This window comes from Camelus ferus, chromosome X, assembly GCF_009834535.1.
Source record: "Camelus ferus isolate YT-003-E chromosome X, BCGSAC_Cfer_1.0, whole genome shotgun sequence".
In the NCBI taxonomy this organism is placed as follows: Eukaryota; Metazoa; Chordata; class Mammalia; order Artiodactyla; family Camelidae; genus Camelus; species Camelus ferus.
Window position 1 is genome coordinate 77,622,837 of NC_045732.1, and position 25,064 is coordinate 77,647,900.

The 25,064-nt window shown below is 59.7% G+C and overlaps 1 protein-coding gene across 7 annotated transcripts; it reads right to left on the minus strand.

Moving 5' to 3' along the window:
- Nucleotides 1-852: 852 nt before the first annotated feature.
- Nucleotides 853-25,064, minus strand: HCFC1 (host cell factor C1). 7 transcript variants are annotated; one of them, XM_032475478.1, is made up of 27 exons: nucleotides 23,332-25,064; nucleotides 17,832-17,980; nucleotides 17,546-17,706; nucleotides 16,773-16,981; nucleotides 15,801-15,885; nucleotides 15,187-15,293; nucleotides 13,941-14,120; nucleotides 13,795-13,853; nucleotides 13,494-13,587; nucleotides 13,063-13,223; nucleotides 12,338-12,535; nucleotides 11,757-11,981; nucleotides 11,553-11,657; nucleotides 11,074-11,293; nucleotides 10,581-10,723; nucleotides 10,303-10,441; nucleotides 9,946-10,166; nucleotides 7,729-9,247; nucleotides 7,337-7,500; nucleotides 6,248-6,824; nucleotides 5,523-5,843; nucleotides 5,235-5,353; nucleotides 5,011-5,148; nucleotides 4,505-4,690; nucleotides 3,564-3,864; nucleotides 3,112-3,175; nucleotides 853-2,906 (listed from the first exon to the last, which is right to left on the minus strand). In XM_032475478.1, the coding sequence occupies exons 1-27, from the start codon at nucleotides 23,522-23,524 to the stop codon at nucleotides 2,867-2,869; spliced, it is 6,078 nt and encodes a 2,025-aa protein (XP_032331369.1). In that variant the 5' UTR covers nucleotides 23,525-25,064; the 3' UTR covers nucleotides 853-2,866. The 7 variants fall into 7 exon arrangements, with proteins under 7 accessions (XP_032331369.1, XP_032331368.1, XP_032331367.1 ...); XM_032475477.1 differs by having other exon boundaries at nucleotides 5,523-5,840; nucleotides 6,248-6,692; nucleotides 13,494-13,853; XM_032475476.1 differs by having other exon boundaries at nucleotides 6,248-6,692; nucleotides 13,494-13,853.

Here is a 25,064-nt window from a genome sequence, read left to right on the forward strand (position 1 = left end):
GAATCGTCCAGGCCTTCCTTCTGCCCACAAGCCCACACTGCACGAGCACGAGCACACCCACAAGGCAGAGATGGAGGAGGCGGCTTTTGGTACCAGAGTGACTTGCCAAGAAGGGGAAATGGGGCAGGCGAGCTGTCCCTATCACAAGCACGGGGACCAGGCTGCAGTCCTCGGGCAGCCTTGCCCCGGTTCTCTGGGCCTCCTGCCTGGTTGGCACTGAGCAGTAATTCTTCCCATCTAACACTGGCTACACCACCCACCCTAGTGATACCACCCCACTCCAATAGTGGGACTGTCAGTTGGTTCAACAGAAGTTCTGCTGGTTCCCTTTTGGGGCCCTGGCTCACATGCGTGGAGTCAGACCAGAGGAGTCACTCCGGCAGCACCGGCAGGAGGCAGCCCATGGGCAACGCTGGTCTGTCCTGCAGAGTTGACACCCTGGCAGCCGTGAGCTTTCGGTGGGAACAGCCCTGCACAACTGTCCAAGGGGACTGGCAGCTGGTGACCTGCTAAGACTTTGCCCCTGGCCTGTCCTCTGGTCTGAGAAGAGGGAAGGTGATCTGGCCTCCACACAGAATAGGCAGCAGCTGCCCAGGGAGCCCTTGTCCTGTGCACTGCACCCTGGCTGCCACGGGATCTTTTGTGGGCGACCTGGTCCCAGTGCACTGAAGCTCAGGACCGAGGCCACAGTTGGCAGAACTCTGAAACATGGGAAGCAACTGGGAAGCAGAATCCTGCTCACAGCAGGCCCTGCAAGCAAGAGGCTCCCAGAGGGTTTACTGAGGCTTGGGGGCCCAGCTTCCCATGTCCAGCCTCGTCCTGTGGGAATCCCAGACAGCACAACACAGATTATTTCAAAAAAAGTCTTTTAATTGTTCAAAATAGCACAAAACGACATCGCACTATGGTAATATTGAGTCACGGGGAGTTACTCTACAATAGATGAACGGGTGTACTGTTTTCAGAAACAAGAGAAATCAAAGGGCGCTCGGGAAGAGGGTGGGGGGAAAACAATGGGGCCAGGCGAGGGGGCTCCAAGGTGACTAAACATGACATTTTCCACAGCGAAATATACTATAATACAACAAACCAGAGGCCCCAGAGGGCATGGGCTGGGGGCGGGGGTTTGCAGAGGCCGGGGTCCCACCAGCCACAGCTGCGTCTCCAGAGCAGAGATAGGGGGTCTGAAAAGATTGGCTGCTCGTTTTAAATCCTTCTGTGTGACCTGCTTGCAAGCATTGCTCCTTACCTAAAGCTTGGGCATGGGGCAAAAAGCTGTCTCACTAGCCACTCCAAGCAGAGCCCCAAGCCCCCCAAGTCTGGCCCTAGGAGGATGGGCCCAGCTTGGGGACTGCACTGCAAATTCATAGACTCGGTGACACCACACAACTTGCCCTCCCAGGCTGCCTCTGAGGCTGAGTTCCCCTCCATCATGCACCCCCTTTCTTACAGCTTTGCCGCTGGGGGGGGGGGGGCCTGCAGGAAGTGGCGGTTGTAGGTGTCAGATGCCCTAAGCCGGTCATGCCAGGCAAGCGAGCCTGGGGGTCGTGGAGAGCGCTGTGAACCCAGGACTGGGTAGCAGGCAGCAGCCCCACCTTCAGGCCATCCTCCTCAGAAACCTGGTTTCAGGCTCCAGCAGACTGGTAAGTTCAAGCCTCTAGGTGTGGAGCAGTTACCCCAGGGGAGTGAGGCTCGACAGTTCACCCTCCTTTGTCCCAGAGGCCCCGGGAAAGGCGAAGGGGCAGAGGGCAGGGGCCAGCAAGAGGAAATCAGGCTGGGTGGCAAACACCAGGCCCACAGGGGAGACTCCAGGCCTCTCCTGCCCCAGTTGCTCCCAGCTTTTCCTCCAGGAAGATCCCTGCCAAGGCTTGGCCAAGGAAGAAAAAACTAAAAAAAAAAAAACAAAAACACATTCTGTACACAGCTAACAATAACAAAAAAAAAAGGGACAAAACCCCACACACTAAGGCTAAAAATACAATAAAAAATGTTAACTTCATCAATTTCAACTTAAAAAAAAAATACAACAAATGCAGCAGTTGGTGATGTGGCCCTGAGCCCCGACCCCAGGAGGCCGAGGCCAGGCTCGGTGGGGGCTTCTCTGTGCCCCAACTGGGAGTCAGGAGGTTTTCACAGAACACTGCTCAGGCCACCTCAGGGTTCCTTCTCCACCCCCTTTTTTCTTTCTTCTCTTTTTTAAATGGAAAAGAAGGTGGCAGGGGAGACGAAGGCCTCTTGAGAAAACGCGGCAGCTTCCAGTGGGACTGCAGGGCAGAGACGGGGTTGGATAAGCCGAGGGGCGGGAAATGCTAAAGTAACAAAATAAAATAGCAGACAGACACCCAGTCCCGGGTGCCCTGTAAAGCCTCTTGGAGCAGAGGCGGGGGACAGGGCTGGGGGAGCGCCTCTCCTTGGTCTCCAAGCCCGCCCCCCCAGGCCTTGGCTGCTCCCTCCAGCATGAGGGAGACAAACAGCATGAGGCGTGCAGGCGTCGGAGGTGCGTGCTTTCCATCGTCTTGGTTTTCAGTTTCTCCATCCCTCCCTTGAGGGCCTCCAGACTCTAGCTCAGCTCCCAGCTGAACGAAGGCCCAGCGCTGGGCCCAAGAGGGGAGGAAGGCACCCCGCGCTCTCACATGCTTGCTGCTCTTCCATGTCCGCCTTCCGCTTCCTCCCAACAGCAATGGTAAAATGTGCTTTCTTGAGATTATTTTAAAAACAGAGAGAGAGAAAGGGAGAGAGAACAGCAGCCAGTGGCTCTGAGGGTGAAGTGCGAGCGCCGGGCGGGAGGGATGGGCAGGCCCTGGCGGGTGGCGATCCTGAAGCAGAGGGGGGTCTGGAGAAGAGCCCAGGTGCCGGCAGCTGCTTCTCACTGACCATCTGCCTTAGATTTCTTTGGAGCAGATTTCCTTCGAAGGCGGGAGGCAAAGGCAAAGAGAATGTCAGCATGGGTCCCGACAGGAAATCGAGCAGGACTCCTTGGGGATCCTGGCAGGTACCCAGCGGGGTCACACCCAGTTAAACATCCCCCTCTCCCTACTCTCCACTGCTCCTTCCCACAGGATCCGCCTACCCCCAGTCTCAGAAGGTTCCTGAAAGGCACTTCCTGCTTACATTTCCGGAGAGGACATGGGCCGCTTGCTGGCTGGCTTGGCGCCAGAGCTGTCTTTACTGGTTTCTGGAAGGACAGAGGGGTGGCAGGTGAGCACTGCAGTCACACGGCCACCCAACAGGCCGATAGCAAGACTAGTGCAAACCCCCGCCTGTCCAGCCCCGCAGCACAGCTGGCCAGCCTGGACTCAGCCTAGTGGGAGTAGGCACAAAACCTGACAGGGCAGCCTGGGGCTTCCGTTCCCCATCCCAACTCACCTCAAACCCCTCAAGATGCTTTCTCCGTACCCCTAGACACTGCCATGGCACCCTAGGCCATCACATGCCCCAGAACTTAAAGCTCCAAAACCCAGCCAGGAACTGGGTCCCCTGGCCCACCTGATGCTCACTGGGGGCTTCCACTGCCCATGCCCCTCCCCAGAGTGGGCCCCAGGAGCCCAGTGAACCATACTCACCTTGCAACCACCTGACTTGGGTGGCCGGGCCATAGCCCTTCTCATTCCGGGCGGCGATGCGGAAGATGATGGCAGGCTTGGTAGTGTAGTCAATGTGGGCGTTGGAGAGGCTGGAGGACTGCACGAGGCAGGAGGGGCTGGGCCCACAGTACACCCGCATAAAGGCCAGCTGGGCTGGGGGCGCGCTCTTGGGCTCGCCCCCAGCCTGTGAGCTCTGGATGGCCAGGTACACCGAGTACTCGATAATCTTGCCGGAGGTCACAGAGGGCGGCTCCCAGGTGAGATGAGCACCGTCCGGACTCTAGACCCAGGGGGCAGAGGTCAAGCTGTGCCACATTTGGCCTTGGTGACTTACTCCCACCCTGCCCGTCTGGGAACAGGAGGGCTAGAACATGTCAAAGATTCCAGAACTGAGTGCTCACACATCACCCTTCCTCCTAGCACAACAGACGTATCTCCCAGCAGAGCTCAAGAGGCTGGGAAGAGACGCCTCATCGGCCCCACCTGGAAGGCAGCCCGGCATCACGACGAAGTAAAATGAATGCGGACTCGACACACAGCATTCTACACCTGCTCTGCTAACCTGTCACTGAGCCTCCTGGTGCCTCAGTTTCCTCATCAGAACAACAGGCCCTCGAACTCCTCATTATGGTTTAAGGCTTAGGTGAAAGACACGTCGACTGTGGCTTGCAGCGGACACCCACACTGAACATTAGTTGCCACACTGCGGGCGGCAGGGAGGGGGGCCAGGAAGGAATTTATCCTTGTCACCCCAGCAAAGGGTGACAGAGCCAGGACCAGGAGCCTCACCCCAGACCCAGCTGACTCTGCCCACATCTTGGGGCCCCTCCTGAGTCACCCTCACTGGGCCCAGTGCAGAAGGGAGCCCCGTTTGTACAGGCTTAGCCGAGGACAGAGAGTGACCCCACAGCGAGACTCACTTTGCTGATTTTAATGGCACAGGGGGCCCCTGGGAAGCCAGGCAAACACGTCTTAAACGCTGAGATCTCACTGAAGGGCCCCCGGCCACAGGCATTGATCCCAGCGACACGGAACTTATAGGCAGTGCCCGGCTGCAACTCCTGCTTCTTCAGCTGGTTATAGTCGGGGACGGTGCCCGAGTCATCCTGGGAAAAGGGGCCGGGAGAACAGGAAGAGAGAGACGAAGGTGACATGAGCCTCACTGTCAAGAGGGCAGCTCAGGGTCCAGCTCTGGAGCCAGCAGAGCGGTTTCCCTCCCTGGGGATGATGCAGGTCTGTGGTGGGCGGGGGAGGGGGGCAGGGTGAGGTGGGCTGAGACAGGGCTTCTCCACTGCTTCACTGGGTACAGGAAGAAGGCGTATGTGGGGCAGGGCTCTGCACCGGGCAGCCCTAAGACAGAGAACACCCCCGGGAAGCTTCGTAAGTCCCTGCCCACCTGAGGGTATCAGCTCCCAGGGACACTTACATCAGACTGGACTGCATCATCTGGTGGCAGAAAATAGTGTGTCACCATGACATTGGTGCCCTTAATGACCCCCACGTCAAACCACTGGTTCTCCTTCTTCACGGGGGCTTTGCTGGGTGGAGGCGGTAGGTCTGGCTTCTGGAAGACACAAAGGGCAGAAGAGATCAGGCCCTTGGCACCCAGATGCAGTCCCCACCCCTAATGCCCCATCACCCCAGACTCACTACGCCCAAGGACTCGATGCCATTGGCCACTTCGGTCAGGGTAGCCGCGGCCTGCAGCTTCGCGGGGCTGGCGACCACAACTGGCTGGGGGGCCACAAACGTGTTGGACGGAGCCAGGCCTGGGAGGACAAGAGGCATCAGCAGGAAAGGCCCCACATACCCGGCTTCGGCACGTGAGCCCCTTTCCTGGGCTAGACGAGAACCTCCCTTTCCTCCCCCATCAGCTGAGTCCCCTGGGGGAGCAGTGCTGCGGGAAATGTGCCCACGGCTAGGCCAGGCTGCACTCACTCTCCGTGGCCGTGGAGGGCAGCAGGGCCACGGTGCTGGGGACAGCCCCGGCCAGCTCGTTGAGGCAGTTGCTCTCGATGGCCGGGTCGTTGAGGCTGTCGGCAGGGGCCAGGGCCTCAGTGGGGAGGTGGTGCTGCTGCTGCTGGGCTTGAGCCTCCTGGAGCTGCTGCTGCTGCACCAGGGCGGCCAGTTCCTGCTGCGTCAGCACGATGGGGATGGTGGTGGCCTGGCCCTCCTGGCCCTCAGCCGACAGGTGGCTCAGCTCGGCCTGTGTCACCGTGGCCGCTGCCTCAGATGTGTCCATGGGCTCCCCGGTGCCTGCTCCAGAGTGGGAAACGTACTCCTCAAGAGGAACAGCAGACAAGGAGAGCCCATCCTGGCTTCCCACAGTCACACCCCTTCCAGAGCCCAGGGCAGTCTCAACAGGTGCAGGCCCTTAGAGCCCCCAGAGCTGCCCTCACCTAAGCCAAAGGGTCCTGCATCCTTCCAGGGCACCAGGCTCAGCTGCCTGCCCCGCCACATCTGACCTGTGCCGCCCTGGCAGAGGAGGGGCCTCCTCTCCTCAGGCTGCCCATCACCACCACCCACCGACCAGGGCTGTCAGCAGGGAGGCTCCGGAACCCCGTGTCCTCACTCCTCCCAAGGGGTGTCCTTTGTCCCCTTTGGGCTCCCACGGGGGCCTCGACTGAAGGCAGCCTGGTGAACCACCTACCCCCAGCACCTACCCATAACGGCCTGCTGTGCGGCCTGGAGCACCGCCTGGATGGCCAGGGCCTGGGCTTCCTCCGTGGCTGCAGCCTGGGCAGCTGCTTCGGCAGCAGCCGTCACCGCCAACTCCTCAGGGGTGAGCCCTGTCACCATGAGGGTGGTGGTGCCCGCCTGGGCCTCGGCCATCAGCTCTTGGGGAAGTGACAACTGGTCTACTTCCGACTGTGTGGGTGGGGGTGGCTGGACTACCACAGTAGCCACCACGGCTGAGCTGGCAGGCTCCTGGCCTGAAGACGGGTCCCCTGTACTGCTCAGATCCACGGCGGCCTGGAGCTCAGGGGCCTGAGAGGCGGGCAGGACCTCGGCGGACGCCCCCACCAGAGGCGCGGGGGCGGGCTGCAGGAGTTGCCGCGGCGGAAGCTGCTGGCGAGGCCCTGGCGAGGCCTGGAGCTCCTCTGGGGGCTGCAGGATGTCAACAGCAGAGAAGGGCATGTCAGAAGTTTCTGTGTTGGCTATGGTCACTGTTATCGTGGCCGGGATGGGGACTTCGGTGGTCAGAGCCCCTGGGGCAGTCTCAGTCACTGATGAGATCTTCTAGAAAGGGAGAGAAGTCCCCGTCAGAGGGGAGGAGAGGAAGACCAGAACCAGGCAGAACTTCACCTCTCCCTGCGGGCCTGTACTTTCATTCTCAGCAGGCCAGTGCTGCCCTGTTCGATGGGCAGAGGCAGCAGGTCACTGAGCAGCAGAGGGCACAGCCAAGAGGAGCAGAGCCCCTCCAGATCTGCTGGCCAACTTTAACTCATCTTCGGAGAGACCTCCTGGTCTAGCCAGAGAGGTGCTCAGACTCATGGCATGCCACTCTTACAGGCGCCAACAAACTGACAAGCCATGAGGAACAGCTACAGAAACGAAAGCACCCACGGGACACCAAGGACTAGAGGACTGCCTCCTACCCCAAGGCTGCCCTTTTATGGCATGGAAGAGGAACCAGGAGCACACAGTGCCTGGTGCAAGAGTGCCACCTGATGTCCAGTTCCAGAACAGCACAGGCCTGAGGTGCTAGGGGGCAGGAGGGAGACAGCAGAGGACCCTCCTGGGGCTCTTACCGGCACCGAAGGGCCTGGGACCGGAGTGGATTGTGTCACAGTGGTCACAGCTCGGGTCAGCGTGGAGGACACTGTTGTTGTGATGGGACCAGAACTGGACATGTTCACACTATCACCCTGGGTGCTCTCCACCTCTCCCTGGTCGCTGGCAGGCGGTGGGGGATCTGTGAGGGGCAAGCACAAATGACAGTGACAGGCCCTCACCCAACAGGGGCCAAGCAGGCAGGTGGGCAGGCAGGGTTTCCATCTGGCTCTGCCACCAAGGGGACAGTTGCCCAGAGAACTTGCCCGGCCGGTAAGCTGAGCTCCATGGAATCTGACCACCTAACCGCCTCTAACTGAGCCCCAATCCCCAGGAGATCACGAGTGCCAGGCTGGCTGCCTTCACCCACCTTGGTTTGAGCTCATGTTGGAGGTGACGGTGGTGGCCGTGTGCGTGGTGCCTGTCTCGTGTGTCTCACAAGGAGGGTTGGCGCACACCCTCTGTGTCGGGAATGGAGCCAGCAATGCGGCACCAACCTGGGGGGTGACAGCGGGTGGTGCCACCACCTCCAAGCTGGACTCTAGGGTCCTGTGGGAGGGGGTGGCGTCAGGGAGCATGGCACCCACACTGACTGACATGGTAGTACCGGTGGAAGTGGTCTGGTGAGTCTCACAGGGGCGACTGGCAGGGGGCTGCTGCCCACCCTCTGGCTGGCCCGCACCCCCACTGGAGGTGGCGGTGGTGGGTGTATGGGTGGTGCCTGTCTCGTGGGTTTCGCACGGTGGGTTGGAGCAGACCCTCTGGGCGCTGCCTGCGTTCGAGGTAGTGGCCGTGTTGGTGGTGCCTGTCTCGTGGGTCTCGCACGGCGGGTTGGAGCAGACTTGGGTCACGGTGGCAGAGGGGCACAGCAGCGCCCCCAGGGCTGTTGCAGTCACAGTGGCGCTGGGTGCGCCCTCGTACACAAGCGTGGGGGTCCCCCGCGCCTCGCCGGGCTCGCCGGCACCCACGGTAGAGCGGGCGGTGGCGGGGCTGTTGGTTGTGTGGGTGTGATGCGCCTCCAGCTGGCGCCCCACGGGCACCAGCTGGCCCAGGCCGGTGACATGGCTGTCCTGGCCGCTGGGCCTGACACGGGCACTCGCAGGGCCCAGCTGCACGAGCGTGGTGCCGTGGCCTCCAGCCTCCAGCGCCAGGCTCGGTCTGAGGAGGGGGCTGGCTGGGCATGGGGCCCCAGTGGCCAGCACAGTCATGGTGGTGCTGGTTGCACTGGTCTGGCGGGTTTGGCACGCGGCCTTGACCAAACTCTGGGCTCCCTCTGACACCCCAGCAGCCACGCTGACCCGGACCACGGTGGGGACAGTGCTGGCTGCACAGGCAAGCCGGGCATCCCGCCGCTGGCCAGCACCAATGCTTGACATGGCGGTGGTGGCCGTGCTGGTGGTGCCCGTCTCGTGGGTCTCGCACGGCGGGTTGGAGCAACTGTGCTGCACAGCCATGTTGGAGGTGGCAGTGGTGGCCGTGTTGGTGGTGCCTGTCTCGTGGGTCTCGCACGGCGGGTTGGAGCAGACGCGAACCACGCTGCCATTCTGCTGCCCCACTGTTGAGGTCACGAGAGAAGCAGCTGCCTCCTGTCTGTCACAGACGAATTGCACCTGGGTGGGCTGGGGGTGCCCCCCCAGATTAGCCACGACGGTGGTGGTGGCCGTGTTGGTGGTGCCCGTCTCGTGAGTCTCACAGGGCGGGTTGGAGCACACCAGTGTCACGGTGCCGGGCTGCACGTCACCCTGGCCTGAGTCGGCGATGGTGACTGTAGCCGTGGGCTGTTCTGTTGTAGGTGAGGCCAGAATGGACACAGGGAGGTCGTGCACAGGCTGGGCCTCGACCCCACTGGGCGCCGTGATCAGAGTCACCTGGGTAGGCTGGGAGACGGGCTAGGGGAGACGCGAGATGGGGAGCGTTAGGGCAACTTCTCATGTGCCTGTCCCTCCCACAGTCCTGCAGGGTCATCTCCGCCAGTCGAAACCACCGCTCTGGCTCCTACAGCAACAACCCTGGCAAATCCAGGCCTGCTCACCCTCTGACCCCAAGACACTGATTCACTCAGGAACCCGGGGAGAGGCACTGCTTCACCTTGGGGGCCACAGGGACTAGAAAGGGGCTGCGGGAGCAGGGCCTGGGCTGGGGCCAGCCCTTAGTCACGGAGGGAACCCTGCTGACCCCAGGCTGCGCCAAGGCCAGCAACAGATGCTTCACTGCTTCCATGAATTCAGCAAAGATGTGTGAAGAGAAAAACAACACTACATGCGTCCGAAGAGGAACTGTCGTACCCTCTACAGGACCGCTACAGAAAGAACTAGTGCTCAAGAGCTGCAGATGGCTGACGTCCGGTATCGACACCACACCCGACAGGAAACTGACTAAGAAACGTGCTTTCCCAATATGGGGACAACGTCCCATGGGTGCCACACACAGGAGGGAAGAAAGAAGACCCAGCTGCACACGGCACTGGAAGGCAGCCTGGAAAGGATGGCCCAAGATGGAGACCGGCACCCTCAGGCTGGCTCACGTGCTTTCACACAGAGTCCCTGACCCGCACCTGCGCGCTCTCCCGCCGCCCCAGCCCCACTACCTGCATGGTGATGGTGGGGGTGGTGAGCCCGCCGGCTGCCGTCAGTGTGGTCTGTGCCGCCGACACAGTGATGGCAGTGGGATTGATCACCTGGCTTGAGAGAGTGGCGATGGTGCCCAAGGTGGTGATGGGTGTGGCCAGGGAGGCGCTGGTGCTGTGGCCCCCCGCTCCAGCGAGGCTGGTGGAGACGGTTCCGGTCACTGTGCCGAGGGTCGTGACACCTAAAGGCAAGGAGATGGGGGTGGGATGCGGGAACTCTGGGGCATACCCCATGGGGACAGGAAACTGCCTGGAGAGAGCACCTGTGCCCTCCACCACCTTCCTCAGGGAAGGCGTCCCAGCCCACAGGCTGCGCACCTGTGGTGCCCTTCACAACCAACGTGGTGACAGCAGGTTTGACAGCAGAGACAGTGACGGGGGTGACCAGGCGAACGCCCCCCATGGGCACGGTGCGGAGGATAGTGCCTGGTTGTCCGGGAGCCCCCTTTAGCACCACCTGGAACAGCAGAAAAAAGTGTCATTTACGGGCTGGCTGGACCCAATGCTGCCCCCTCCCAGCCCCTGAGGAAGAAACGTGGGGACTTCTGGGTCCTGGACTGAACACTAGGGCAAGCGGAGGGCCAGCTTTGTCTTACCTGGGTCACTCCTTGCTGCCCGTGGCCGGTGGCAATTTTGGGAACAGCAGTGATGATTTTGGCGGGTGCTCCGGTCCCAGAAGTCATAACCTTGGTGGTGATAATGGTGATGGGGGACTTGATGCCAGGACTGCTGGTCACACCTGGAGGAGGTGCAGCTTGGCTTCAGGTTGGGCCATGAGGGACTGCAGCCACCTCCCACCCTGGCTGCTGCCTCTGGGGCTCAGCCCTGCACTAGCTGCCATGACCTGCCTCTTTTGGGCCCCCTTTCAAGTCGTTACCCCTGCTGCCCCTCAGTTAAAACAAAGCAGCAGCAACTACCGCTACACTCCTACTACCTCCCGACACATCTAAGACTAAGGGTAAAAAAAAGGATGGAAAAGAAGGGAAACCAGAACAAAAGCCGAGAGCAAATCGCAGCCCAACCCTCAGCTGCTGTCTGGCTCTCCTCTCCCGACAAGGGTCCTCACTGGCACGCTGGGGGAAGTCCTACCTGTGGCGCCCGCCTGCGTGATGATGGCTGACATGGGGATGGTCTTAATAATTGTGGTCGTGCCGGGCTTGGTGGTGCTGGGGGACACGCTGCTGATGCCCAGGATGGTGGGCTTAGTCCCTGCCCCACTGGCCTGCGTTGTAGTGATGATGGTGGTGGGCTTGCCGTCTGCTGAGGTCACCAGCTTCAGGATGGTCCCAGCTGGCAAAGGCCCTTTGGTCTGTAAGGGAAAAACACGTGAAGGGAGGCAAGGTGAACCAGTATCGTTGTCAGAGTAGGAAGTTTAGTGGAAAGCCTGGTCTGGCTAGTCTCCTGGTGGCCCAAGTGGCTCAGAGGATATTCTGAAGACCGCAGGACTAAGCAGCAAGACCTTCGGTGCCACACGTGCTCATGGGCTCTCATCTAGGCAGGGATGTGAGTTCTAGGCCCAGGCCAGGGCCACTCTTGCCTGTGTCACAGTCTGGGGCCCACAAGCTCACCTGGATGATCTGAGTCACTGGGCCTGTAGATGCCTGGCCCGTGACTGCTGAAGTCTGAACTGGTTTGGTCTGGACCACTGACATCACTTTGCCCAGATTAGAAATCTAAAAAGGAAAGGATGGAGCACAAAGAGTGATCCAGAAACCAAACAAGGGCATGGCCTAGGGACTGTCACATGCAGTCGGGCAGCACCCATCACTCACCAGAGCACTGCCTCCTGGGACGGAGATGGGGCTCTTCACCAGGGTGATGGTCTTGGTGACCCCACCCACAACTGTGGTTACCACCTGGGCTTGCTGGGCCACCGTCACAGTCCCTGACTTGTGCACCGTGATGATGGGGCGGGTGGAAGTGTTGGCAGCAGAGGAGACAGACGTCCCCACCTGGGCGGCTGCGGTCTTCAGCATGCGTGTGGCTGGGTTGCTCACCTGGAGGGAGCACAGAAGAGTGATGGCGGGGCACAGAGAGAAACAGCCTGGAATGTCCCGGTGTGCACAGAGCTCTGCGCATGTCGTGCCTCCCCACACCAAGAACAGCTCAGTTTGCTTTGCCCTCCCTTTAGGAGGCAAGGGAGGACACGGAATGGCCACAGGTCTGGCCTGAGGCCGCCACACCCCTAAGGGGGACTGCTTATTTCACAGCCCACAGCAAGCCCCAATTCCAGACCTACAGCCTCTGCAAGTTGGTCCAAAGCCCGGAAGAAGTGACCACCGTTCGATTACAGTGCCTGGGAGTCCCCGGCCCTGAGGCTGCTGGCTGAGAACCCAGCCCGGGGGATGCTCACCATGACCGGCGAGGAGGCCACCTTCACAGTGGCCGGGAGGGTGGTAGTGCCAGGTGTCACAGCCACGGTTTTGACAATGGTGGTGCCCGCTGGGACACTCAGTACTGTGGGTGCCGAGGAAGGAGGGATCTTCTGGGTGGCGGCGGCAGCAGCCGCCAGGGCAGCCATGCCACTCATCTGCGGGCTGCTGCCAATGACCTGCGCGGGCGTGGGGGCGTGTGAGGTGTGGGGTGCGCCGGGATCGAGGCCACCTAGTTCCCACCCTACCAACCTCATCAGAACCCAGCCAGAAGCTCAGCTTTTCAGAAGGCCAGGCCCTGCTCTGCCGGCCCCAAACTTGACTCCTACCAGGCTCGGCAACCCAGTGGCAGGAGTCTGCCTGCAGTTCTGCATCTTTTCTAAAGACCACGGCGTCAGATACAGTCCCCCTCTGTGGACCTGAGTCACACCCCGCAGGCTAGATTCTCCCCTCAGAGGGGCCTCAGGACAAGAAAGCAAACGTTTCAAACACCCTCAGATCAGATGGCAGGGAGGTCCTCCTGAGGTACCAACTCATGAATCCTCACCAAACTAGTAACAAGAGGTTGCCTCATCAAAGCTGGCCAGTTGGGAAAGGCCCAGCATCCTGGTGCTCGGGTTGGGGGGGGATTCGAGCCCAGTCAGCATGCCATGGACCACCAGGAAGTCCTGTCCCACCCAGCCCAGCCCAGCAACTGGCCCCTCACCGTCCCCTGGGCGCTTTGCGTAGGCACCACCATTCGCACGCCTGCAGGAAGGGAGGTCACGGTGACGGGGGCTTTCCCAGCCTGGCTGGCAGGTCGCATGGTGACCAACGGGGTTCCTGTCGTAGCCTGAGGACCAGTCACTTTGAGAACAGCAGGGACACCTGGCAAGAGAGGGGCAGCTGTCAGCAGAGCCCCAGCCCCTCCACTGCGTCCAGTGTCAAATGGCTTCTGTGCCCTGCTGGTCTTCACATTCGGCCCGTCCAGACACCCTCAGTGACAGTCTCCAAGGGAAGGACCAAGCCCCCCACCCCCGCCAGCTCTTGGCCACAAGCCACAAGCCTGTGCTAATGGCTGCCAGGGGTGCCGTCAGCCCAGCAGCCCTCATTCAGGCACACTGTCTCCTGGTGGGCCATTGCCCGCCCCCAGCTCACCTTGTGTCCTGGCCGCAGTGGGCACGGAAATCGAGCTGCCAGGCACCGTCGGCAAGACCTGGATGGTGGTGGTGGTCGGGGGCGCGGTGGCAGCCTGGGGCAGGAGCGTGATGCCTACTTGGGTCAGCGGCTGCACAGCAGGTGCGGCTGCTGCCGGGGCAGGGCTCTTGGGAGGGTTGGCAGGCACAGACGGGACTGGATTGGGTGTGGGGGAGGTGGCGGTAGCAGCCGTGGCAGGAATGTCATATTTCTGGAGCTGCAGAAGGTAACTGTCGGCTGTTGCCACTGCCCCCCAGCTCACCTCCAGGGAGTTGGTGTTGGCTCGCACCAGCTGTACCCGGGCCGGGGGTGGTGGCTTTTCTGTAAGAGAGCACAGCGGGTGAGGAGGCGAAGACAGAGACCTCAGGGCTGGGCACGACAAAGGCGACAGCCTCAGGTTGGCCTTACCTGTTTCCAGGTACCAGAGGTCCTTGCAGCAGACCTGGTTGTTCCAGGCCTTTCGGTAGCCGTCGCGCCCACTCCAAATGTACAGGCGAGTGTTGATTGCTACGGCGCAGTGGCCAGCTCGGGCCCGGGGAATGTTGTCCTCCAGTGTGTCCATCAGGATGGTCTCCCAGGCCATAGTATCTGGGGATGGCAGGGGGCGGAGGTCAGCAGGGGCCAGGGGAACCGACAACCCCAGTGGCTCTTTGGCCATTTGCTGTCAGGGATGGGGAATTAAAACCAGGAAGTCATTAGAGATTACTAAATCAGAACCAAAACAAAAAACACAACTCTGTATGGCATGAGACCATGAAAAATTATAAAGCACGAACTACAAACTGGGAAAACTACTTGATAGGCACAGTCAAAGGTTTCACTTCTTGCACATCAAACAACACAAGAGCCTCTAGAAAGAGCTGGGCAAAAGGGAACGCAAGTTACGGAAAAGATGACAGAAGGATCTGAGACAATACATACCCTGGCTCAAACTCAGAGAAACACAAACTTAACCTGTAAGGTGCCTGGCAGTTTGATTTTCGTGCCCGCTGCAGCCAGGGCTCAAGGTGAGCCGGGGGCAGGGGTAGGCCCACCGGGAGAGTCCGTCACCTACTGGACTTGGCGAGGAGCAGACGGTCCGACGGTCGCCGGGCCGCCACCACCAGGGCCGTCTGCGTGTTTGACAACATCCCTCTGACAGCAACTCTACCTCTAGGTATTCCCCCTCAGGTGCACTTGCACAGAGGTGAGAGCGGTGCAAGGATACTCACGGAGCAGCGTCGGTGCAAGTTTCGACACCAAGATAGCCATTCAAAAGAATGAGGCCACTTGCCGTGTAGGGATGGGACGGTCTCCAAGACAGAGAAAACGGAAAAGGCCAGGCACTGCGCTGCGTAGAGCAGGCAGCCGTCCCATTTGCTTGTTTGGAAAGGAACCTATAGGCAATGCTCGGATGCACGGAAAGGCCCTGCAGCGTGGGTGAGCTGGGCGGGAGGCTCCCGTGGTGAATCTGGGTAGGAAGAGCCTCTTCAAAAAGTGCAAAGCAGGAGCGTCCCTCAGAGCGCTCCGACCACTGGCTAGTCCTCGTGGGTCCTAGGGGCACGGGCCTTAGAGGAGGCTTTGCTCCCTGCACTCCCCACACAGCTCTCAGGGCCGAGGCAGGCCAGCCTCCCACAGCCCTCCGCAGGCCACTCCGAGCCCGAGGAGGCCATACCCAGGTTGAGACAAGCCAGTGTGTTGGTACACTTCCACTCCTTCTCGTGTGTGGCCACTTTGACGTCATCCATGACGAGAGGCACCCAGCCACCAAACACGTACATTCTGGGACGAGGGAGGGAAGAGTAGGAGAGGATTGTAGAGGAGGTGCCAAGCTAGAGGCCACCTCTTCCATCCAGAAAGTTCTAAACACGCTTGGTCCTCTAGCTCTCCCCAAGACGCATGAAGCTCTTGATGTGGCCCTCTCCTACTTGGTGGCTCAGCCCTCACAAGAACTGTGTCACCTCCCTCACACAGAACCACTGTGTGGCTCATCTAAGGCTCACTTCAGTCCCCATTGTTCTTCTATTCACTTTGGGACCTTGACATTGACAAAGACACTCAGCTGCGGGTGTAGAGGATCTAGAACAGTCTGTGCCCCTCTACCTGGACTCTGTCTTCTCTCAGTCCCCAAGGGTCATGATGGAAAGACAGGGCTGGTGAATGCCAGCCCAGCCCAAGAGAGGCCTCCTCAGGCCTTAGGGATTGCTGGAACAAAACTTGGAGCCCACTGGGGGTGGGTTGGGGGCAGGGTCAGGCCAGGAAGGAAAAAGGCCATGGCCGGCTACTCACTTGTTTCCTATGGTCGTGGCCGAGTGAAGGCTTCGGGGAAGAGGTGCCACGCCACTGAGACTGGGCTTATTCCACGTCAGAGTCTCTGTAAAGAGCAACAGAGAAGGGAAGGTTACCCACACTGTTCAGACCCAGAGGACGTGGCCCCAGACCTGGGGAAGGCTGTGGGAGGCAGGTGCTGACCCCACGTAGGGGTTCTATGCCTGGCCTCCCTGCAGCCACGGGGGGCCCTATGATCAGCAAGTTCTGGCCTTTCCCAAGCAGTGTCTACCACCTTGGCAAAAGCATCTCTGTGAGTGTCTCCTGAGTGTGCGCTGTGAGCCAGCACCGCTCTCAGGGCTGGGGTGGGTGCGGTGGGCAAACCCTCAAGACACACCCCACGTGGTCCAACTCTTGACGGAACGCCTCCCCACACGCCACCTCCACTGTCTGCAGGCCAGGTGAGGGGAGGCACTGCGCTGCTGGGAACCATGCTCCTGACAGACCGTTTCTTTTGAGTGCTGGTGCTGATCTACAGGACAATGTAACCCTCCAGAGGGTATGTGTCACCAGCCGCCTTCTCCCTTCAGCCTTCTTCAACAGCCTGAACTTCTTTCAAGCGCTCCTGATGGCCCTCCTGGTTACCAGACCAGGCAGTGCCCAGAGGCCTTATAGTCTCTGGACTTCATCTGCCGGTGACAGACCGGGCAGCGCAACTCCCGGCATGCCCTGGCCACAAGGGAGTCAGCGGAGACTCATGCTCTCTGGTCTAACCTACACGACTCCATTCTAGAAAGGTCTCTGCCTCTCCTCTTAGTCTCTTATAAGCTAGCCGAACAACTCAGCCAACTGGGTCTTCCTCTTTCTTAAAGTACCACCACAAGCTCAAGGCAAAGACAACAGCCCCAAAGAGGTGCCTATCCTGACCCCGCCACAGGACGGATGGCAAGCAGGACAGACCCCCTCCCCGTGAGCTCCACCCGCACGTCTTACCAATATCCAAGGTCCAGAGGTCCCCCAGCCGGCAGCCACTCATCCCCCCGTAGATCACCAGCTTGGACTTCTTATTGTCTTTCTCGGTGTATACCACAGCGGTGTGGGACTCCCGGGGCGGGGGGAGGACGCCGTAAGTGATAGGAATGTCCCAGGCTACCACGCCAGAGCCTGGCCGCAATTCCAGGATGTATAAGTCGTTCAGGTACCTGGAAAAGGAAGGTCCATCGCGGTGGGTCCCGGCTACATGCGCCAGAGGCCTCCCAAGCTTCTGCGGACAAAGAGCAGACTCTTTGGGAGACAGTGAGGCCTCAAGCCGCATGAACTCCAAGGTCTTCTACCTTAACTCCCAAGGAGGCGCTGCCAGAAGCTCCAGAGGAGGAGCCCAAGTGCAAAAGGCACGCAGGATGGGAGATGCAGGGCTGCCCTGCACATGACACTAGGCAGAATGCGAGGGCCTCGGGTGAAAGGGCGCACCGGCTCAAGATCAACTCTAGAGAAAGGCCCTCAGAAAACAGCCATCGCTAAAGCTGCAGGCGGCGGCCACGCCAGCTGGGAGCTGCACGCGAGGAGCAGGAGGCAGCCCCAGGCGGGGCCAGCTTTCTCCCTCCCGGCCTGGCCCTCCTCCCACGAGGCCTCCTGGGGTCAGGACCCACAGAGCTGGAGAGCTGACAGGGCGTGTGTGCCACCCTCTTCTTTCCCAAGAGAAAGGACTTGGCGCAGCGAGCGCACCTGCCTTTACGGGCTTCCACAAGAAGAGGACACAGCCTCACCTCGGAATGTTGTTCTTAGGGTCCTCGCTATCATTGGCCAGACCCCCAAACAGGTAGCATTTGTTGCCCACAAGGGAGAAGCTGTGCCCGAGCCGAGGACATGGAGGGGGCCCGTTTTTGGGCGTCTTTGCTTTGAGTCTCTTCCACTCCCACCGGCTTGCCTGCAAAATCAAGACTCAGTGGTTAAACTGGGGGTGAGCTGGGCCACTTGTAGGAGGGTTGGGGTGAGGTGGGCGCCTGGTTGGAGTGAGGAGGTCCCGGCAGCGCACTCGTGGCAGGGCATCACCTGGAGCTCATAGAGGTCGTTGCTGTACTTCCCATACTCCACCATCCCTCCAAACACCAGCAGCCGAGTCCCGTCGCACACAAAGCCATAGGCTGCACATCCAGGAGGGATGTCCCCTCTCACGGCTGGGATGAACCACTGGTTGGTTGCTGGGGGGACAAAAGGAAGCAGAAGTAAGAACACGTCAGGGGCTCCTAGAACCAGAGCCCCCACTCCTCTGACACCCCAAATCCACCAGCCTTCAAAATGTGCTCCAAGAAAGGAGGAGCCAAGACAGTGCTTCCTCTCCCAAGGATGTGGGACTTTCTGCTTTTTGCATCCAAGCCGTCCTCCAAACCCCCCGACCTCAGAGGCCACCTCAAAACAGGCTGTTCTTGTCACAGTCGTTTTAATAAGCAGGAAGTCACTGACCAAGATAATTCATCAGTTTGTGGGGACATGGCCACCAACTTCCTTCCCCTACTACTCGATGGGTCATCAGAAAGAAATGTCTAACACCCAAAATACCCTCTTGGTGGCCCTGTGCTCCTCCTGCTGGGGGCCCTCTGGCTGCTCCTTTAACTGGCTGAGAGAGTGACTGACGGGTGCAGGCCGGCGCCCTCCCTCTCTGCAGATGCCGGGGCACGATGTGAGCAAGAGCCTGCCTCTGCTGGCATCAACCTCGGTGACAAGGACGGTCCACAACACCCCTGCCCCCACCCCACGCCCACAGCACCACAGAATGCTGTCAGAGGTGCCCCAGTCTCAGGCTCCTGCATCCTCACACCAGCGGTGCCCAGGCCCGTGGGAAAAGTCAGAGGCAAACAAACACCCTCTTCTTGAGGGGTCTCTTTCATTACACGCTACTTAAAGGGCTGTCCCCTAAAGGATACACCACACATCCTCCAAAAACCTCAAACTGGTAGCCAGTCAGAAATCTGATTCCATGCCTCTCCATTCGTTTTGGTCAAACATGAGCAGTCGGATTGGGATCCGAGGGGCAGGTGGGCAGGGCCCTGTGTGTGAGTGGAGTACCTCCAGGGGTCTGGCTGGGCTGAGCATGGTGCTGCAGGGAGGCCCTGGCTGCTCACTGCTTCTTGGCCTGAATTTCCACGCAGGCTCGCACTTGGTCATCAATCCTATGCTGTCATCCTCAAGGCTCAACAGGCACCTTGGCCGAAGCCTGCCCCCATCTCAAAGCACAACTCAACCTTTTGAGACAGTTCGGCCTTTCCCGAGGTAAAGGTGCCCCCATCACTCTCCGCTTGCCAATTCTACAGATTGCTTTGGAACAGGCTGTTGGTCCTTCCACTATTCAGCAGACTCACTGGGACTTGAGCACCTGACCCTCCTCTGCTCTCCTCCGCCACCTTCCCAGGAAAGGCGCAATGTGGACTACCCGCTGCAGGTGTGCGCACCCAGACCCAGATCTGGGCCCTCTGCCTCACTCTCCTTTAAGGTGCAAAACCAGACCGAGAAAACTGGCAGTTTTCCATGCAGAGACAAATCAGCCCTGCACAAACTGGGAGTGATGGCCTCACACGATCCTGGGAAGGAATCTCATTCAAGTTACCGGGATAAAAGCTGAAAGAAACTTCTGCGAGCCACTCAGTTGACCTCCCTCAATGGATAAAGGAATGGAGTCCAGGAGAGGAAGTGACTTACCCGCGGTCACACACCAAAACACACAGAGAGACAAAAACCTTGTCACCAACTGGAAGTGACTGCTGGGTGCCCATCTAAGGGTTGCCCGGGTTCCCTGGGCACCTTGTGGCGCCACACACAGCTATGGGTCATCAGTCGGAGCTGGGAAAAGCGATGTGGTAAACAGGGTCAGCCTGGAGCTTTCTCCCCACACTCTGACCACTGACTCAGCTGGTCAGGCTAGAAGTGACCTAGGGTGTCCTGAGAGCTCATTCTACAGGACCCAAGAGGGGCTGATCTCATTCTAGAACACTCCGGGCAGGGCAAGTGCCCACTACAGCCCCACCAAAAGCAGTCAAGCAGTGCAGTGTGTGGTGTGAAGTCGTCACCCGCCTCTCGTCACATCACCCACAGTCCCCACTCTGCCCTCAGATGGCACAACCATCTCTTCCACACGCCAGCTGCCCTCACTGCCCCTTAATCACATTATCTCTAGCTCATTCAGTGGGGAGTCCTGGAACCCAACCTCGGGGTCCATCACTTCTGATATGCTCAGCAGGAAGAGGGTGTGAGGAAGGGCGGCCTGTTCTCATGAGCTGGGAGAGGATGGAGCCCCACTAGCCGCCTTCCGTTGGCTGTCACACTGGGGTGCTTCCTGTGTGGTAGAGCGGCGCCAGGTGCCTGGAGGCAAAGAGGGGGCTCCGGTCCTCAGAGTCCCCATCAAGGAGGCTGGCCGCCCTCCTCCCACAAGGGGAAGAGCAGCCCTGAAGAGGCCGGAGCCTCGGGAGCACAAAGCAGGGGTGATTGGGAGGGGGTGCTTCTCAGAAGAGGTGACACTGGAGTGGGCCTTGAAGGGTGAACAGGATATCCCGACAAATGAAACCAGTGCGGCCAATCAGGAAGTGACTGTGTGCGCAAGCCAGTGAGAAGACGAGGCCCGGAAAGGAGGGGAACAGGTTTGAGACAAGCCCAACTCAGCAACTGACTTGCCACAGCAACAGAGGAACAGGGAGGTGTTTCCAAGGAGGTGGCCTGCGCCAGTTAACTGAAGGCAGAGACAGCCCAACAGTCTCCTCGAAGGTCTGTCCTCTGCCCGCCTCCACCACCTGCTGGCAGGGTGACCCTGGACCTGTCACTTCCGCTCTCAAACCCCAATTTCCTCATGTCCAAAAACAAGGAAGTTCCACTAGATTTTTCCAAGGCTCCTTCCAGCTGTATCAGTCACCGACATTCAGGACACTGAGGCAGATCAGCCTTGGGTGACTGGTTTGGCAACCAGCTACGCCCTCCCCTCACCAGGGCGCACCCCACCCTGTCAGGGCCAGGTCCTCTGGGTAATCCGCTTTGCTGTGGAAATAAAATTCCCTGAGGTCAAGGACAGCTGCTACCCTAAGATCTCCCAAAGGCCAGTGAAGCATCCCCCAGCCCCTGAAGAGGAAGCACACACACCCTTCAAGTGCACACCTGCCATCCCCCAGTCCCAAGACCCCCCAGATCACTGAGTGAACCAAGACAGCAAAGCACACATGTGCCCCGGGAGCCTTTTGTCTTAGCAACAGGCAGTGCTTCCAGGTTAGCACTCTCTCCAAAGGGTGCGGCTCTGAGCACTGTCCTGGAGAAGAAAAAGTGCTGGAGAATATGCTCTGACCTCATTTAAAACAAAACCGAGGTAAGCAGGAAGGTGGCCATCAAGGCGGCAGCTAAGATGCCCTAGGGATACAAGACATCTGCTTCATGGCTGGTGCGAGATGGGCAACACCAAGCCCCTCTCTCTGAGAGTAGAAGCTGGAGGCTCCATCAGATAACGCACAAACACTCGGTGAGGACCAGGGAGGTGGGTCTGCTAGCGGCTTTCCTGAGAAGTCACCTAGGAAGTTGACTAGGGCACTTTCCAAACTGCTACCGCTGGAAGAATCCAGGGCTGCAGCTCTTCAGAAGACTGGCTACTTTCTACCACACGACATATTCTTGCAGATGGAGGAGAAATTAACACCAAAGTGGTCAATTCACTTTAATAAATTAATGAATACGCAGAGGCCCCAGGAAACAGTGGACTTTGGAGCTGATGATAATTAGGCCCCTGCCCTACTTTCTAAAATTGTATTTCCCTGCCAAGGAGCCTGCTCCAGGCCCTACTTGAGAATGAAGTTGGTACAAGGAGTTTAGGAGGTTCTGCTCAAGGCAGCGGCCTCTCTAAAAGCAGTGCTACCCCTCAGCCTTACCTCACTGGGCTAACTGCGGCCGCCGCAGCTGTCTGAGCTGGCACAGAGCCCTGCCAACCAGCCCAACCTCACTCCAGGCAACAGGTGCTCAGACCCAGAATGCGAAGGGTCACCAGAAACCCACCGGCCTCTGAAAGTCAACAACCTACATGGTGGAGAGAAAACTGTACTCTCTGCCTCGGGGGAGGTGGGGGAGAGAAGCACCCAACAAAGAGCCCAGCTCCACCATCCTGGACCCCAGAGCAACCTCAGAGCCAGGAGGAGGTGCCCGGACCCAAGGAGCCGCTACTGTCAGGACCCTGGGAAATGGACCTGGAGCAAACAGAGTTTGCTAGATGTGATGGCAGCCAGCCCCTGCAACTCCCTGCTGCGGAGGGGAGCTTCCAGAAAGAACATGGGCTGACTCGGGAGGGGGTTTTCCCCACCATGCCTCCACTTCTCAGGCTGTCGACCAGAAGGGAGCACACACAGGCCCACTGTACTGAGAGAGAATGCCTGGCCCCTCCTTCCGAGCAGGGTGAGGTCCTGAGATCTGGCAACTATTCAACAGGCTGCTCAGGCCCCACCAGGCGCTAGGTGTACAAACCCCAACAAGGGGGCACCATGGGGGGAGGGGGCCACAGGAGGATGTGGCTAAGCTCCAAACACCCAGCAAGGACACCAGGCAACAAGCAAAAGGCAAGCCAGCACACCAGCAACACAGGCGCCCCACGGTCTTCAGTCCACCACCGAATCTCTCTTGCTCCTCCCAACCAAGCAGGCCTTGGGTCTGGGGGAGGCAAGAGAATGGGCAGGGTAACCTCCTCAACCTCATGGGAAGAGGAGAGTCAGGAAAGTGACTACTTAGTCCGCTGCGGGATCAATGAAATCCATCTCCTACATCAAAGGGCACCAAATCAAGACAAGAATCTGAAGAGAAAAACACTGCAGAAGTAAATGCTGGAAAGCGGGTAGCAACAATGCCGTCCTATCTGCGGGTCCCCAAGGCTCCTGCACAACCCAGGAGACGGTTCCCCAGCACCGCACACAACCCCCACTCTCCCCAAGTCGGGATTAGGCTGCTCAAGTCTGCCCCTTTTCTCGAGACAGTGAACTAATCTGTAATCTAGAAGTTGTCATCTCTCCCAAACGAGCACTAGAGAAGAGCGGAGCAGGCGCAGGAGAAGGGAGGAAGGGGGTGGGACTCTGCGCCAAAGGGACGCATCCGCCCGCCTAGCGTGGGTTAACGGTGTATGTCTGAAGTCACCACCGCTGGCGACGCCCCCGCTCCCTCACCAGCCGGACTACAGGGCTCCTCTCCAATCATGAAAAGCACCCCTCAAACACAGAATCAGGGGGTGTAAGAATGAGAAAAAGAGCAGGAAAAAGCAGAGAAGCTGGGAAGAGGAAAGGGTCCCAGAAGGGAGAAGCAGATCAGTGCGAATAGAGGGGGAAATGGGAGGAGGGGGAGAGGACAGGAGGGGAGGGGAAGAGAAGGGATGAGAGGGAAAAGGGAGGGAGAGGGAGGGAGAAGGGAAGAGGGAGGGAGGAGATAGAGAGAGGGAAGGAAGGAAAGGGAGGGAGAGAGAGGAGATGGAGGAAGGGAGGGAAGAGGAGGGAGAGGGAGGAGATGGAGGGAGGGAAAGATCCGAGGACCCAGCGGGCTTTGCACTCACCCGTGTTGTACACGTGCAGTTCGTCCACTATCCCCTCGTTGCCGCCGCCAAACACCACGATGAGCTCCTTGATGGCCACGGCGCGGTGGCCGTGGCGGGGCCGGGGCACTGGACCCGACCAGCCCACCACTCGCTTCCAGCGGGGCTGCAGGAGCACCGCTGGCGAGTTGGCGGGTGACACGGCCGAAGCCATAGTTTCGGAAATGGGAGCAGTGTAAAAAAGTCACCAAGCGAGAATGCAGCCCCTCGATTCCAGTCACACACACCCCCTTTCGTCTAAGGCGGCTTTCACGGAGAAGCGGTTCCTCACACAGCGGTGGACTGCTCCATGGAGGCCGCCATCTTAACTATTCTCCTTCCCTTCTGCTCTTCGCCTTCTTCTTGCTCACCCGGTCTCCTCAAGAGCCTCCCGAAACTGTCGCGCGCATAGACCGGAGGAGCTGGAGGCCGCCGAGTCCCGCCGCCCTGACTACTTGCCCGGGAGCTCGCACTTACAAGCTCAAGCGGGAGGCCCTGGGAGCCGCCATCTTGAGCCGCCTCTCTCTCCTCCCTTCCTCAGTCGTAGCCCTCCCCCGCCGGAAATGGCGGAGCCCCGGCCCGGTTCCCACACCCCCCAAGTCTCCTGCACTGGCCGGCTTCCGGGGCGGGTGGAAAGGAGCCACAAGCGCCGCGGTTGTCCCAGCCCCGCCGGCGCTCAGACCACAATTGTGGGAGCCGCCATCTTGAGACCGTCCCGCTTCCCCGCCCAGCACTTAGTGCAGCTACCGCTCCCAAAACAGCTTCGACACTCGTAAGGAATAGAGGCGCGCCGGAGGCCAGTGGAACGAGTTTGAATTCTCGAGGGCTGCTCGGAGGCTCGCGCCGTATGGCTCGTGAAGTCTCGAACCTCCCCCCTTAGTCCGCCTCTGCTGCTCAGGCTGCGCCTGCCGCCCTGGGAGCCGCCATCTTGAGACTAGCTCCCCCTTCCCCCCTATTCTCTTCCTCCTGGCTCAGTTCTTCCACTGCAAACCAAACGCAAGGCAGCGTCCAATCCTCACTTCCCTCCTTATGACTCCTTCCCACAGAAGCCGCTCCAAAGAGGCAGAGTTAGGCCCCGAAGTGGCAACTGTACGGCAGGAGGAGCGGTAACGGCAGGGCGCTCATGCCTCCTCCCTGGGAGCCGCCATCTTGTGTGAAGAAGTAACAACTAAACATGGCGGCGGCGGCGGTCGGGCGAGGGGGCGGAGTCGGGTGACGTCACTGTCTCCCCCCCTCACCCTCGCAAGCTTCTCCCTGCCGAGGCCTCTTAAAGGAACACCAGGCTGCTTCGCGGCGAGGAACCGGGGCCACTGCGCGCTTGGCTGGGCGTCAGGCCGCGCTCGGGTCAGGCACAGGCGTACCGAGCCTCGTGGCCCCCTCATCTCCCGTCCACGCCTCCGCCCTGGGAGCCGCCATCTTGCCACTTCCCCTCGCCCGGCCGTCCGCGGGCGTCAATAACGACTTTCAGCACAAAACAAAGATGGCGGCTGCGGCATCTGGGGAATGCCCGGATGAGAATGCCTCAAACGAGCTTGACCCCGCCCCCCTTGGGAACTGCCCCCTCCCTGGGTCGCTGAAGGGACACACGCCAGAGGAATCGCCTTTAGCAGTGCGGACAGGACATAGGTTGCTGAGGGTGGCTGACGGGATACATTACAGTCAGGCATCGGGCCGGGGAGCGGACGTTTTCCCGCTCCGCACACCCAGCGGCATCA

Excerpts from the sequence above, each read along its gene's own strand:
- HCFC1 (XM_032475473.1), bottom strand. The coding sequence starts at position 23,524 with ATGGCTTCGGCCGTGTCACCCGCCAACTCGCCAGCGGTGCTCCTGCAG. Across the intron at positions 12,536-13,062 it reads CGCAAAGCGCCCAGGGGACG|GTCATTGGCAGCAGCCCGCA; the intron begins GTGAGGGGCCAG and ends ACGCCCGCGCAG. Across the intron at positions 10,167-10,302 it reads GGTTGTGAAGGGCACCACAG|GTGTCACGACCCTCGGCACA; the intron begins GTGCGCAGCCTG and ends CCTTGCCTTTAG.